Below are 14,805 nucleotides of genomic sequence, written 5' to 3'. Positions count from 1 at the left end.
TTTGAGGATTCTGGTGTCAGACAATGCAGCCATTGGACCTGATTCACTGTGAAGCACACAATATTCACCTTTGAGAAGAACTAACATTTGATCATCTATCCTGCCTATAACTTGGAATATTTTACAATGACAGTGTGGTAAGTTCTCCAGCTTTTAAGAGTCTGCTTAGTTTCTCCATTCCTCTGAAGTATTCTGGAAAGATCAATGCTGCTTGTGAACCATAACCAATTTCCTGGATTTGAGGTCTGTATCTTTTACCCAATTAAAAAACTATGATACACTGGGGGCAAAAGGGAATTTTGCAATCAGCAATCATCTTTGCTGAGAGGTGGCTTTTTAAGATAAAAATTATTTTATGGACTTTGAGTACCACTCGCAAGGCTGATAGGCAAATTGACAAATCTAAATTCCTCAAGTGTGCAAGTGTACGGTAGACTCTTGAGGGAGTTGATGGGAATGTGGGGAAAAAATTTTGATTAGCATAGGATTCACATAAATTGATGCTTGCTGATCAGCCCACTCAGTAGGCAAAGATGTGTACTTCCATGCTCAATGTCTATGTTGTGGGTTTGGAAGCTGCCTTTGAAGAAGCTTCCATCACTAAAGATCCTCACCACCCAGGCCATGCTCTTTTCTCCCTGCTGCCATCAGGTAGAAGGTACAAGTGCCTCAGGACTCACCCCCAGGTATCTGAACAGTTACTACCCCTCAACTATCAGGCTCTTGAACAAAAGGGAATAGTTACACTCATTTAAGGACTTTATTATATTGTTATTTCATGCTCATTACTTATGGCTATTTATTTATATCTGCATTTCAACAGTTTGTTTACAGTTTATAGCTCCTGAAGCTTACAGTTACTGTTCTACAGACTTGCTAAGTATGCCTGCAGAAAAAAGAATCTCAGGGCAAAATGAGGAGTCAGGCATGAACTCGGATAAATTTTACTTTGAACTTTAAAGGTAATAAGAGTATAGTTTGTAGATAGTATACAGAAACCACTGTGCAGATAGAAGAGAAAATATTTTAGTATGGATGGATGGGTGCTAGAAGGAAAGATAGGTTTGTTGATAGCCTGATGCTGAGGCAAGGTGGCACAGAAAATGGAAGATGATCCACTGAGGCAAGGTGGGAAATGGAAAATGGAAGACAGAGAAGAACCTATCATAGCTGAGACCATAAGTGGCTGAAAGAATTCCTCCTCATCTGCTATAAAAGGGCATCCCTTTATCCTGAAGCTGTGCCCTCAGATACTAGATTCTTCTACATATGGAAAGATTTTCTCCACGTCCATTCTGTCCAGGCCATTCATTAAATAGTAGTTTTTGAAGAGATCTCTTCCTTCTGAACTCCAAGAACAGCCCCTGAGATATCAAACTCTATGTCAAGACTTCCATTTCTGGGATTATTCTTATGGATTTCATCTGGACTCAATCCAGGGCCAGCACATCCTTATTTAGAAACAGGGTTCACAATTGCTCACAATATTCCAAATGCAGCCTGACCCATACCTTCAAGCCTCAGCAGTACATTCTCACTTTTATATCTCTCAAAATGCTAACATTGCATTTCCCTTTACTACCAATTCAACCTGCAAATTAATCTTGAGAGAATCCTGAACTGGGTCTTAAGACCATATGACCATAAGATATAGGAGCAGAATTAGGCTATTTGGCCCATTGAGTCTGCTCCACCATTTCATCATGGCTAATCCATTTTTCCCCTCAGCCCCAATCTCCTGCCGTTCCCCTGTATCTGTTCATGCCCTGACCAATTAAGAATTTATCAAGTATACATAAAGACTTGGCAACAAATTTCACAGATTCACTAGTCTCTGGCTAAAGAAATTCCTCCTTATCTCTGTTCTAAAAGGATACTCCTCTACTTTGAGGCTGTGTCCTCTAGTCATTCCCACCATAGGAAACAACTTCTCTATGAGGGTCTTTCACCATTCGATAGGTTTCAATTAGGTCACCCTTTATTCTTTTGAATTCCAGTAAATATAGGCCTAGAGCCAACAAACTCTCTTCATATGACAACCTGTTTTATCCTGCAGTCATTCTCGTGAACCTCCTGTGAACTCCTTCTAGTTTCAGCACATAATTTTAAGAGGCCCAAAACTGTTCACAATACTCCAGGTGAGGCCTCAACGTTACATCTTTGACTCCCTTTGAAATCTCTCCATTTAGAAAATAGTCTGAAACTTTATGTTTTTAATGTCAGATTTCCCTACAAGTTATTCTATCTTCCAGTTCTTTGCCCAGTTTGCCCACTCTACCACTCTATCCAAGTCCTCCTGCAGACTCCCTGCCTCATTGACAATACCTGTTCCCCCACCTATCTTGGTGTCATCTGCAAACTGGGCCAGAATACCAAGTTTGCAGGGAAGAGAAGTACTGTAAAAAGAAAATGTAAAGAAATGAATAAACATGATAAGGGCCTTTTTCATCACAGTGGAGGGAGTATCCCAAGTAGAACAATAAAGGCATATTATAAACTGAATGCAACAAAAAATTGAACAATTTTAGATTATGTGGGAGAGGATAGTATAGTGGTCAATTTACAGGACTAAATCCCTATGCAGCTGTGGAGTTTTAATGCCGGTAAAGCTTAAAGTTTAAAATAAAACATTAATACCAGTATTGGTAATCATGAAACCACCAAATAGTCATATAAAACCTATCAGGTTCATTACTGTCCTTCAAGGTAAGAAATGTGCCATTCTTATCCAGTCTGACCAAAATGCAACTTTAGCCTTTCCATTGTAACTTGGCTGGTTTTAACTGCTTTCTGACAATAAATGCAAACCTATTCAGTGACTTTTACATTCCATGAAAAGAAATGTACTGATATAGAAAGTGGTAGCATCAGAACTGAAAACAATGCAAAACAGAAAATAAAAATGAGTTTTCTTAACAAACATATCCTAGTATGAATGGGACTAATTCAGATTTTAAGTTGGCAATTTAATTAGTTGGATATCTACATGTAGAATTAAGAATTTCATTCTTCACTCCAATTCTGAATTGGCCATTCTCTATTTAGTGGAGGCAGGACAACTGGACTCTACACAGAAAGAAGTTTACAGCAGCCTTAAGCTCTATACAAATCTGAGCCCAATCTTACTGCCTTCTTAACTTTTCAAAAAGCATTTAATGTCTCCGCTTCAGCATTTAATGTCTCTGCTGCTCTGCAGCAAGTATTTCTCATTTTTGCAGCTAGTAACAAAAACATTTAGGGCAAAGCAAGTTTAAATGAAGTACAACATTTTCCAATGTTAAATTATGAAACCAGTAAGATAATAAAACACAATAAACACAGAATTCTAGGCCTACAAAGATCTTTGAAGAATTATGCTGAAGTTTAATTTATAGTACATCATTTATCTTTATGTTTTTAATATGGAGAATGAATTAATAATTTTACTACTAAAAACTCATCTCCATAACTGACCATGGTCTAGAAATTGTTCTGCTATCTTTCACTAATTAAACAATGTTATGAATCATTAGTGTTGCTTGAGAAAGACCTATAAAGATTGAGATCTACAATTAAGCCATTTAGAGAAAAGTGTTATCAGGTTTTTGTCAGTTTTAATGCAGCTCTACTCCAATGATCTATTGCTGCTCTCTATATTTGAGCCATTGCAATCTTCTGGCCAGCTCAAGCAAACAACACAAGTTGTACTCTGACACCTAAAGGGAGTACTTAATGTGTGGATACTGCTATGGTCTGAAGGACAATAGGAAAGGTGGGTGTGTGCTCATAAATCATCAGAAAGATACGGACAAGTTGGTGAAGATGATGTCCAGAAGCAGCATGTAATTTTGTACATAAAGACCATGGAGAACATTTAGGAGGCTAGCAGAGAATTCTCAGCAAGGGCTCTTTGAGTGCAGTCTATGAATATCACTACTTGGGGAAACCTTGACACAGCCAAATCCCCATAATTGCAACACACAAAATGCTGGAGGAACTCAGGAGGCCAGGCGGCATCTATGGAAAAAGGTACAGTCGATGTTTCGGACCGAAACCCATCATCAGGACTGGAGAAAAATAGCTGAGGAATAGATTTGAAAGGTGGGGGAGGGGAGAGAGAAACTCCAGGCGACAGGTGAAACTTGGAGGGGGAAGGATGAAGCAAAGAGCTAGGAAGTTGGTTGGTGAAAGAGACAGAGGGCCATAGAAGGAAAAAAAGGGTGGAAGGGTGGGGGGGGGTGGGGGAGTACCACAGGGAGGCAATGGGAGGGCAAGGAGATAACGTGAGAGAGGGACAAAGGGATGGGAAACAGTGGAGGCATTACTGGAAGTTTGAGAAATCGATGTTCATGCCATCAGTGGCCACCCACTTCCCATTCCCATTCCGATATATTCATCCATGGCCTCCTCCACAGTTGCGATAAGGCCACACTTAGGTTGGAGGAACAATACCTTGTATTCCATTTGGGTAGCCTCCAACCTGATGGCAAAAACATCAATTTCCCTCTGGTGCTCCTCCCCCCACCTTTCTTTCTTCTTCCAGCTCCGACTACTACTCAGCATTTTTCTCTCCAGTCCTGTCGAAGGGTTTCAGCCTGAAACATCGACTGTTCTTTTCTCCCCCCATAGATGTTGCCTGGCCTGCTGAATTCCTCCAGCATTTTGCGTGTGCTGCTTGGATTTCCAGCATCTGCAGATTTTCTCTTCCCCGTGGTTGCTCTGTCTACTCACGTAGACTTAAGGAAATGGCAAAAGACTCTGGCCTACAAAGTACAGGTTGACCGTCAAGCAGCCATTTACTGTAAACAAACCCCATTTTATTTTTCCTACGTTCCCATCATAAGACCAATAATGTGAACTGTCGACTTCCTTCTCTCCACAAATGCTGTCTGTCCTGTTAAATACTTCGCAATATTTTCTATTATTATTTCAGATCTCCAGCATCTGGATCCCTCTTTTTCAGCTACATACAATAACTCCAGTTTAGAGGTTTTCAAATCACAGTTCCAGGGCTGGTTACCCTGCAGAGGATCACTATATTTTCCCAGTCATGCAAGATAGGACACATCACTCGAAAGAACAGAGTATTAATTTACAATTGCTTCTTGCTTCTGCTCAGTCTGGCACCTGGTCAGTTTCCATACAGAACTGAAACCTGAAGCCTGACAGCAGCTGCCACAATCAAACATTAGCAGCCCTGTAGCCAGAACTACCATCAGGCTAATTGTCACTCAGTTCATCCCTCCAAAAGAGACAACTTTCCCAAAGCTGTACTTCAATGAAATTAAATAAATTTTTTGTTTTTTGTTTTCACAGGACAATAACCTTTCAGAAATGTTAGGGAGTCAAGGATCTAATGAAGGTGAGGAGCTAAAAGAATTTAGTATTAGAAGGAAAAGCGAACTGGAACTTGCACTCGAAAGTTAGTGAATCTCCAATGCCTGAATACTTGTATCCCAGTGTACTAAAGCAGGAAGCAAGTGAAAATAATTTATTATTATTTTCCAGAATTCTATAGATTATGGGCAGGATTTAAAAAATATATATATTGAGTATTAGGTGCCTAGAACAGGCTACCAGAGATAGTGGTAGAAGAAGATAAGAGCACTTAAAATGTTCTTATATGGCCACATGAATGTGTAGGGAATGGAAGGCAATAGATCATGTGCAAGCAGAATAGAGAAGCCCTTAGCTCTGAGTGAAGTCATCGGGATGCCGTCCTGACAGCGGTTTTTTTAGCAGGCTTTCTTATTTTTACGTGGCCGAGTTGTTAGCCCGACGCTCAACCCAGCATGGATGGAAAGCGTGCAAGGGGGCCGGCTGGATTCGAACTCTGGAGCCTTCACTCCGAAGTCTGGCGCTGATGCCACTATGCCACCAGCCAGCTGCAAGCAGATTCAATTTGGTTTAATTCAGCAAATTGTTCAGCATCTTGTGGGCCAAAGGGTATTGCTCAGTTCTATGCTTTCTGGAATGGCTTCTGCAGATTGGCATGTTTAATCTCGCTAAAGGAGGGAGAGAAAAATTAGGAAACTACGGACTATTTAGCTTAATGTCATGGGTGGAAAAATTGCTAGACAGTATTAAATAATAATAGGACACTTAGAAAATATCATCTGGATTACGAAAACACAGCATGGATTTTAAAAGAAATACCTTGACGTATCTATTAGAATTTTTTTTGAAGATATAATAGGTAAAATAGATAAAGCAGAGCAAGCAGATTTATGTACTTGTTGTTTCAAAAGCTTTTGATAGAGGTCTCAGATAAAGTGTCTGTAAAATTAAAGCAGAAGGTATTGAGGATGACTTATTGGCATGGGTTGATAATTGGTTGACAGACACATATAAATAGGGGAAAATTGGTCTTTTTGGGAATGGCACACAGAATCTAATGAGGTACTTCAGGGATCAATGCCTGGACCTAAGCCAATCAATCATAATGTTTAACAACAATTTAAATGATGGAACTAAATATTTTGAAGTTTGGAGGCAACATGAAAGTTGGTGAGTTTGCAAATAAGAAAGAGCATGCAAAGAAGCTTTAAGGTGAGGTGGACGCACTGAATAAGTGGGCAATTAGTGGCAGATGAAGTACAACATGAGAAATGTTAAGTGATTCACTTTGGCGGTAAAAAGAAAAAAGTAGGTAAATTGTTTAAATAGTATTAATGTACAAAGATCTGTGTATCCTTGTACACAAGCTACTGAAAGCAAATATGTAGTGCAGAAAACAGTTAGGAAGATAAATGGTATATAAGGAGTGAAAAGGATACGAATACAAAAACAAGGGTATTTTGCTAGAAGTAAAAAAATGGCCTGGTAAAACTACTCTTGCCGAGATTTGATCTATTTCCCAAGTAGTGATATACTTACCATATAGAGTGTGCAGTGTATGTTCAGACAAGGGATTTCAGGAATGGCAGTACTGCCATATGAGGTAAGAATAAGTTGCATAGATTTATCACACCTATCTATTTATTAGATTTGATGTGGGAAAGACGTTTTTCCTGGAAGGGGTCAATTAGAAGTGAAATGAGGAAAAATTTCTGCACTTTCAGATTGGACTTCATAACCACAGAGGGCAAGTCACTAAATATTGGCTGAAATAATGGTATAAATAAATTTCTAGACACAAAAAGGCACGAAGAGCTGCTTGGTGACAGTGGGAATATGGTGCTGGGATGGATGATCATATTGGACATGCAGCAGGCTTTAAGCACTGAATGACCCTATGCTGCAACTTTGTTTCTATTAAATGACACTTTTAATATACCAAGGTTAACTATGAACAAAAAACAGCATAGCTTAAGAACAAGTTCAGCCCACGATGTCTGCCCTATTATGCCAGTTTAACTCATCCTATGTGCCTGCATATGATCTGCATCCCTCCATTCTCTGCCTATTCACGTGTCTTTCTAAAAGCCTCTTAACCATTGCTATTGTATTCTGCTTCAAACACCAACCCTGGCCCCCTCCCCCAGCAGCACATCCCAAACATCTTCAACTCCATAAATCTATGCTCTCTAGAAATTGACATTTCTATCCTGGAAAAAAGACCAGCTATATGTCCTATTGATACCTCTGATAACTTTATAGAGTTCTATCGCATCAACCCTCAGTCTCCAATACTCAAATATGACTCCGCAACAACAAAATACTTGAAATCAGTTGCTGTTTTCTTTCCTCTATTCAGTTTTTGAAATGCAGATGGTACTAACAAAGATAGCATATATTCCCCACCCCAACTGCTATAAGTCCCTGTGTGAACGGCAACTATACTTCAATTGAAGGTATCTCCACAACTCTTAGAGTTCCACAGTTTACAGCAAACAACACTGAAAGATTGACAATACATTATTAAATCACTACAGCTTGGAGAACACGAGATTGTGGTGCTTCCATGTATGTTGCTGCTGCCTTCTTCTCTATGGTAGAAGTCAGATGTTTTGGCAATGTTGTGAGAGTGGTTCTAACTGACTAGTAACAACATATTTTGTATATAAATAGGAATACTGTGTTGGGAAATGTATGATAGTGCATTTTGCTAAAAGGAAAAGTGCAGATTATTATCTAAGTGAGAAGAAAATTCAAACACCTGAGGTGCAAAGAGTCTTAGGAGTCCTCTTGCAAGACTCCCAGAAGGTTAGTTTACAAGTTGATTCTGTGGTAAAGACGACAAATGCAATGTTGACATTTATTTCAAGGGGAATAGAATATAAAAACAAGGAGATAATGCTGAGGCTTTATAAGACACTAATCAGACCACACTTGGGAGTATTGTCAACAGTTCTGGGCCCCATATCTCAAAATGGATGTGCTGTCATTGCAGAGAGTCCAGGAGGTTCACGAGGATTATTCTGGGAAGGAAGAGGTTAACATATGAGGAGTGTTTGACAGCTTTGGGCCTGTACTCACTGGAATTTAGAAGAATGTGTGGGGATCTGAAAGAACAACATAGGGTGTATGTGGAGACGATGTTTCCTCTGGTGGGGGTGTTCAGAACTAGAGGGAACAGCCACAAAATTGAGGAGCAACCCTTTAGAACAGAAGCAAAGAGGAATATTTTTAGCTACAGAGTAGTGAATCTGTGGAATGCCCTGCCGCAGAGTGCTGTGGAGGCCAAGACCATGGGTATATTGAAAACAAAAATTGATAGTTTTCTGATTGGTTAGGATAGCAAAGGTTATGGTGAGAAGGCAGGTGTATGTGATTGAGTCGGATCTGGGATCAGCCATGATGAATTGGCAGAGCAGACTCGATGGGCTGAATGGCCAAATTCTGCTTCTATGTCTTATGGTGCTATGGTGCAACGGTGGTGGAGGAAAGGAACATTTATGATGGTTTGTAATGTGGGTCGTTGTTCAGGTAAGCTGCTGTGTCCTGCATTCTATCAAGTTTTGTCCAAAATTGGAACTGCACCCAGTCAAACAAGTGGATACTTTTCTGATATTCTTTTAACATAACTTTTAAATGAAAAGGCTTTGGAATATCAAAATGTATCATTCCACACAGGACAAGTCAAGTTTTGGTCATTGGTGATATCCTTGATGTTGATATTGGGAAATTTGGCAATTATAATGCTACTGAATGTTAAAACTATGTATTGGAGACTGGAATCCCTATGAACATTGCTTACAACTTAGCAGCTCATGAAGGAGTTTGGTCTAGATTTCTGAGAAACTGCAAATGGAAATTGAAAATTGAATATTATGCATCCATTAGCTATCATTCCTACTTCTTACTTTATGATAGAAAGAGGTCATTGATACAGCAGCTCAAGATGGTTAGGCCTAGGACACTTCCCTGAGAATTGCATATTAGATTTTCACATTCAAAGCCAGCCAGCTTCAAAGTGAAACTCTGAATTCTGACTGTACCGTTCACTGTTGGTCTGACCAATTGGTCTCCATGCTGCAGGATTACTTCAATGACATCGACTGGAATGTCTTCCATGATGAGGATGTCTCTGAGTTCACAGATGGAGTCAGCTTCATCCGGAAGTGCATCAACATTGTTGTCCCCCAGATGTCGGTCAGGGTCTTCCTGAACCAGAAAGCCTGGATCAGTAGTTCTGTGCGAGCACCACTTACCTTGTGACACAAAGCTTACCTGCTGGCAATCAGCAGCAGCTCAAGAAAAGCAGCTATGATCTGCGCAAAGCAATCAAGGCTGCGAAACAACAACAGGGACAAGATTGAGTCAAGATTCACAAAGAATAGCACACATGACTTGTGGTGAGGGTTTCATACCATCGCAGACTTCAAAGCCAAAGGCAGTGGTGCCGCCAATATCGCAGTCTCTCTCCCAGATGAGCTCAATCCACCTTTACGCTTGGTTTGATGTTGCTAACTCTGAGCCTCCGAGGAAAGCCAGCTACAACCTGGTCTCTCGGAGGCTGAGGTATGCAAATATTTCCAACCAGTGGACGGTCACAAGGCTAAGGGACCAGACACCATCCCAAGGTGAATACTCAGGATGTGCACAGCACAACTGGCAGGTGTGTTTACAGACATTTTTAACCTCTCCCTCTCCCGGTGTAGAGTGCCCTCCTGCTTCAAATTATCGACCATTATCCCTGTACCAAAAAAAGACCAAGGTAACATGCCTAAACAACTGCCGTCCTGTAGCACTCGCCTCAATAATAAGCAAATGCTTTGAGGGGCTGGTCAAGGACTACATCTGCAGCATGCTACCACCCACACTGGACCCCTACAATTCACCTACTGACACAACCGATCGACAGACAACACAATAGCCATTGCTCTGCATACCATCTTTACACATCTAGATAATCAGGATGCTGTTCTTAGGCTACAGTTCAGCATTCAACACAATAATTCCATCCAGACTCAACAGGAAGGTCAGAGACCTTGGCCTTGACCCTGCCTTGTGCAGCTGGATCCTGGACTTCCTGTCAGATTGCCGGCAGGTGGTAAGAGTTGGCTCCCTCACCTCCACCCCTCTGACTCTCAACACAGGAGCCCCTCAGGGTTGTGTACTAAGTCCCCTCCTTTACTCTCTGTAAAACCAGCCACAGCTCTAATATGCTAATTAAATTTTAATTGTAGCCATCTCCATTCTGTTTAGCCATGTTTTGGTGGAACATTAATTGCTTGTGAATCTGAAAGCTTTTTGATGTATAGCAGTTGATTAGATATTTCTATATATTATATAAAATGGTTCTTAACAATACTTCAAAATAATAGTTTTAATACAAAAAACTGTTTTCTTACTTGTACGATAAATAGACAAGACATATTTGCAAAATCACTGTACTGACAAACATTTTTATTATCGTTCTCATTTAAACTGAACACCTGCACAAATACTCTGAAGCATTTGCATTTCTTCTACATAGTACTTTAACAAGAAACTCACCTTGCTGATCATAAAAAAAGACAAGTATAGGTTGATTTGGTCCAAAGGCACAAAAAGCCACCATGTGTTCATGGGGATGAAAGGCTACACATCGGACAGCTGATGTATAATTCAGATCAGAATACATCGCCACTTGGTCTCCTAACAAAAAGGAAGACAACTTGAAATAGAATCAAATCATTACCAAGATCATCAGCCAAACACAAAATGATCACTAATTATTACTGTATTATAAACACTAATGAAACATGGATCAGGTTACAGACAGATACGTAATTATCTAAATATTTAGAAAAGTTGTAGAGACCAAGTTACATTTAAATACAATAATTTATTGCTAGAGACAAAAAATGGAATTTAGCTCAGGGGAAAACTGCAGCGATCAGGTTCTAGCACTGAGTTTGGCTCTATGGCTCAGAAGGGAAGTGGGGAGTGAGGAGTATTGTTGTGATAGAGGATTCAATAGTTAGGGAACAGATAGGAGATTCTGGGGATGCAAAGGAGACAGATGGATGTTATGCTGCAGACCAGATGCCAGGGTCAGGGAATATTTTTGGATTGGGGCCGCAGCATTCTAAAGGGGAATGGTGAGCAACCAGGAGTTGTAGTACATACTGGTATCAACAACACAGGAAGGAAAAGGGATAAGATCCTGGAGAGAGAAAATAGGGAACTAAATAGGAAACTGAAAAGCAGGGTCACAGGGTTAGAAGTCTCTGGCAGATTAATTTTTCAGATTTGTTGATCATTGGGATCCCTTCTTTGGAAGGTATGACATGTACCAAAAGGACAGGTTACACCTGTACTTGAGGGGGATCAATATCCTTCAAGACAGATTTGCTAGAGCTGTTGCGGTGGATTTAAACTAGTTTTGCAGGGTGATGGGAACCAGAAAGATAAGTCAGAGGAAGAGGCAGTTGGTATACAGCTAGATATGTGTAGAAAATCTGTAAAGATTCGGCAGTTGATAAGTCAAAATTACAGTCAGTAAGATGGGCTGAAGTGTGTATTTTAATACAACTATCAGGAACAAGGACGATGAATGTACAGCATGGGTCATCACATGGAATTGCAATGTTGTGACATTACAGAGACTTGGCTATCACAAGAGGAAGAATGGCGGCTGGATGTTCCGGGGTTTAGGTGTTTCAAAAATAATGGAGGAAGGAAAAAGATGTGGGGGAAACAGCATTGCTAATCATGGATAGTATCACAGATGCAGAAAGGGAAGACATTGTAGGGAGATTGTCTACTAAGTCAATGTGGACGGAAGTCAGAAACAGAAGTGGAGCAATCACTCTACTGGGAGTAGTCTATAGAACCACCCCCCCCCCCCCCCCCCCACTCCCAATAGCAACAGAGCCACTGAGGAACAGATAGGGAGGGAGAAAACAACACAAATAATAGGATTGTGCCTTCAACTTCCCTAATTGGCTTCTCTTTACTGCAAAAGGTTTAGATGGGACAGAATTCGTTAGGTGTGTCCAGGAAGGATTCCTGACTCAATATGTACCGGGCAGATTAGAGAAGCCATACTGGATCTCGTGCTACGCAATGAACCAGGTCAGATGTCAAATCTCCGGGTGGGAGAGTATTTCAGAAACAGTGAACACAACTCCCTGACCTTTACTATAGCTTTGGAGCAGGATAGGAGATGGTATGAGAAAATATTTAATTGGGGGAGAGATAATCATGGTGGTATTAAGAACAGTGGTCAAATTGGGAAATAAACAATGGAAGTGTGGAAGTTGTTTAGGGAGACTTGCAGGGGGTTCTGCATAAGTGTGCCCCATTGAGGCAGGGAAGGATGGCACAGTGAAGCTGCTGTGGTTACCAGGAGATGTGCAACATCTAGTCAAGCGGAAAAAAAAGCTTACTTAAGGTTAAGGAAACAATGATCAGGTAAGGATCTAGAGTTACAAGATAGCCAAGGAAGGAGCTAAAGAATGGACTTGAGAGATTGGAGGGGGCATGAGAAGGCCTTGATGAATAGGATTAAGAAAAAGCCCAAGGTGCTCTACACATATGTAAAGAATACGAGAATAGACAGGGCGAGGATAAGACTAATCAGGGTAGTAGAGGAAATATGTCCCTGGAGTCAGAGGAGTTGGGGGAAGTCTTCAATAAATATTTTGCCTCAGTACTTAAGGAGTTTGTGAACACAGTGTAAAACAAGCTTCAACATGTCGACATTATGAAAGAGGAAGTGCTGGAACTTTTGAAAAATATTGGGACAGTTAAGTCCCCTGGGCAAGATGGAATATACCCAAGGATACTGCAGGAAGCATTGGAAGCGATTGTTGTACCTTTGATGATAACCTTTGCATCCTCACCATCCATAGTAATACCAGATGATTGGAGGGTGGCAAATATTTTTTTGTTCAAGAATGGGAGTAGGGATAACCCTGGGTATTATAAACCAGTGCTTCTTAATTCCATGGTAGGAAAATTGTTGGAGAAGATTCTTAAAATCTTTGAAGAAGATTCAAAGAAGTTTTATGCATTTGAAGAAGCATAGTTTGATTAGGATAGTTAGTATAACCTTGTGAGGGGCAGGTGATGTTTCGCAAACCGAAATGAATTATTTGAGACGTGACAAAGCACATTGATGAAGGTAGAGCAGTGGATGTGATGTAAGGAATTTGATAAGGTTCCCCATGCTATGCTAATTCAGAAAACCAGGAGGCATGGAATCCAGGGAAACTTGGTTGCGTGGATACAGAATTAACCTGCCTATAGAAGACAGAGTATTAGAAGTGTATTCTGCCTGGAGGTTGGTGACCAGTGGCGATCTGCTCTAAGACCCCCTACTCTTGGTTGGTGGAATTGTGGATAATGTGAAGGGGTTGTTTGTAGGTTGCAATGGATCATTCACAGGATGCAGAGCTGGGCTGAGAAGTTGCAAATAGAATTCAACCTGGAAAAGTTGACATGCTTCACTTTGGAATGTTGAATTTAAAGGTGGAATACCACGTTAACTGCAGAATTCTTAGTAGTTTGGAGGTACTGAGGGATCTTGGGATCCACTTCCATAGATACCTCAAAGTTGCCACACGGTTGATAGTGTTGTTACGAAGGCATATTGTGTTGGCCTTCATTAATCAGGGGAATAAGTTCAAGAATCACAAGATAATGTTGCAGTTTGATAAAACCCTGATTAGAGCACACTTAGAATTTTGTCTTCAGTTCTGATCAACTGATGTGGAAAGACGTGGAACCTCATCTTTAAAGAGAGTGCAGAGATTTACCAAAATACTGCCTAGACTTGAGGGCATGCCTTATAGGTTGAGAGTGTGAGGGTTTCTCTTTGGAGCGAAGGAGGATGAGATATGAGTTGATAGAGATGTACAAGTTGATAAGAGGCACAGAAGAAGAGTATAGCTAGAGATCTTTTCCCACAGCAGAAAGGGCCAATATGAGTGGGGCATAATTTTATGCGATTAGCAGAAAGTATGGGAGGGATGTCAGAGATAAGTTATTTTACACAAAGAGTGGTGAATGCGTGGAACACCCTGCCAGAGCTAAAAAGGCTGATATATTATGGGTTTTTAAGATAGACACATGAATGGCAAAACAATGGAGGGCTATGCAGGAGAAAGAGGTTAGATTGCTCTTACAATAGGTTAAAAGGTCAGCAGACATCATGGGCCAAAGGGCCTGTATTGTGCAGTAACATTCTAACATACCAATAAGGGTGTCACCAGCAATTCCAACATTAAATATCCATTTCTAACTGACCCCTGAAATATACAACTAGTTGTGTTCATTTCTATTCCACTCCCTTTTCTCCACTGCTTCTGAAGTTTCTATAGATATGCAAATAGAAGGAAACACATCCAAAATTAATAAGCATACCTAAAGGAAGAAACTAAATGGGAAAATAAGAGTATGAAAAATTAATTCAATAAATCATGCTCATCTCCATGGTAGATGCAAAAACTGTAA

General features: G+C 40.4%; 1 protein-coding gene across 2 annotated transcripts in view; it reads right to left on the bottom strand.

Moving 5' to 3' along the window:
• The window catches only part of ahi1 (Abelson helper integration site 1), a 182,793-nt gene that overhangs the window by 116,799 nt on the left and 51,189 nt on the right, over positions 1 to 14,805 (bottom strand). For both annotated transcript variants that reach the window (XM_073056315.1, XM_073056316.1), the window contains one exon: positions 10,861 to 11,001. In XM_073056315.1, the coding sequence (XP_072912416.1) occupies positions 10,861 to 11,001 (141 nt within the window). The remainder of the gene's footprint in view (positions 1 to 10,860; positions 11,002 to 14,805) is intronic.

The sequence above is a fragment of the Hemitrygon akajei genome, chromosome 9, assembly GCF_048418815.1.
Source record: "Hemitrygon akajei chromosome 9, sHemAka1.3, whole genome shotgun sequence".
NCBI classification, from domain to species: domain Eukaryota; kingdom Metazoa; phylum Chordata; class Chondrichthyes; order Myliobatiformes; family Dasyatidae; genus Hemitrygon; species Hemitrygon akajei.
Note: the sequence above shows the minus strand (reverse complement) of the source record. Positions and strands in the feature narration are given on the sequence as shown.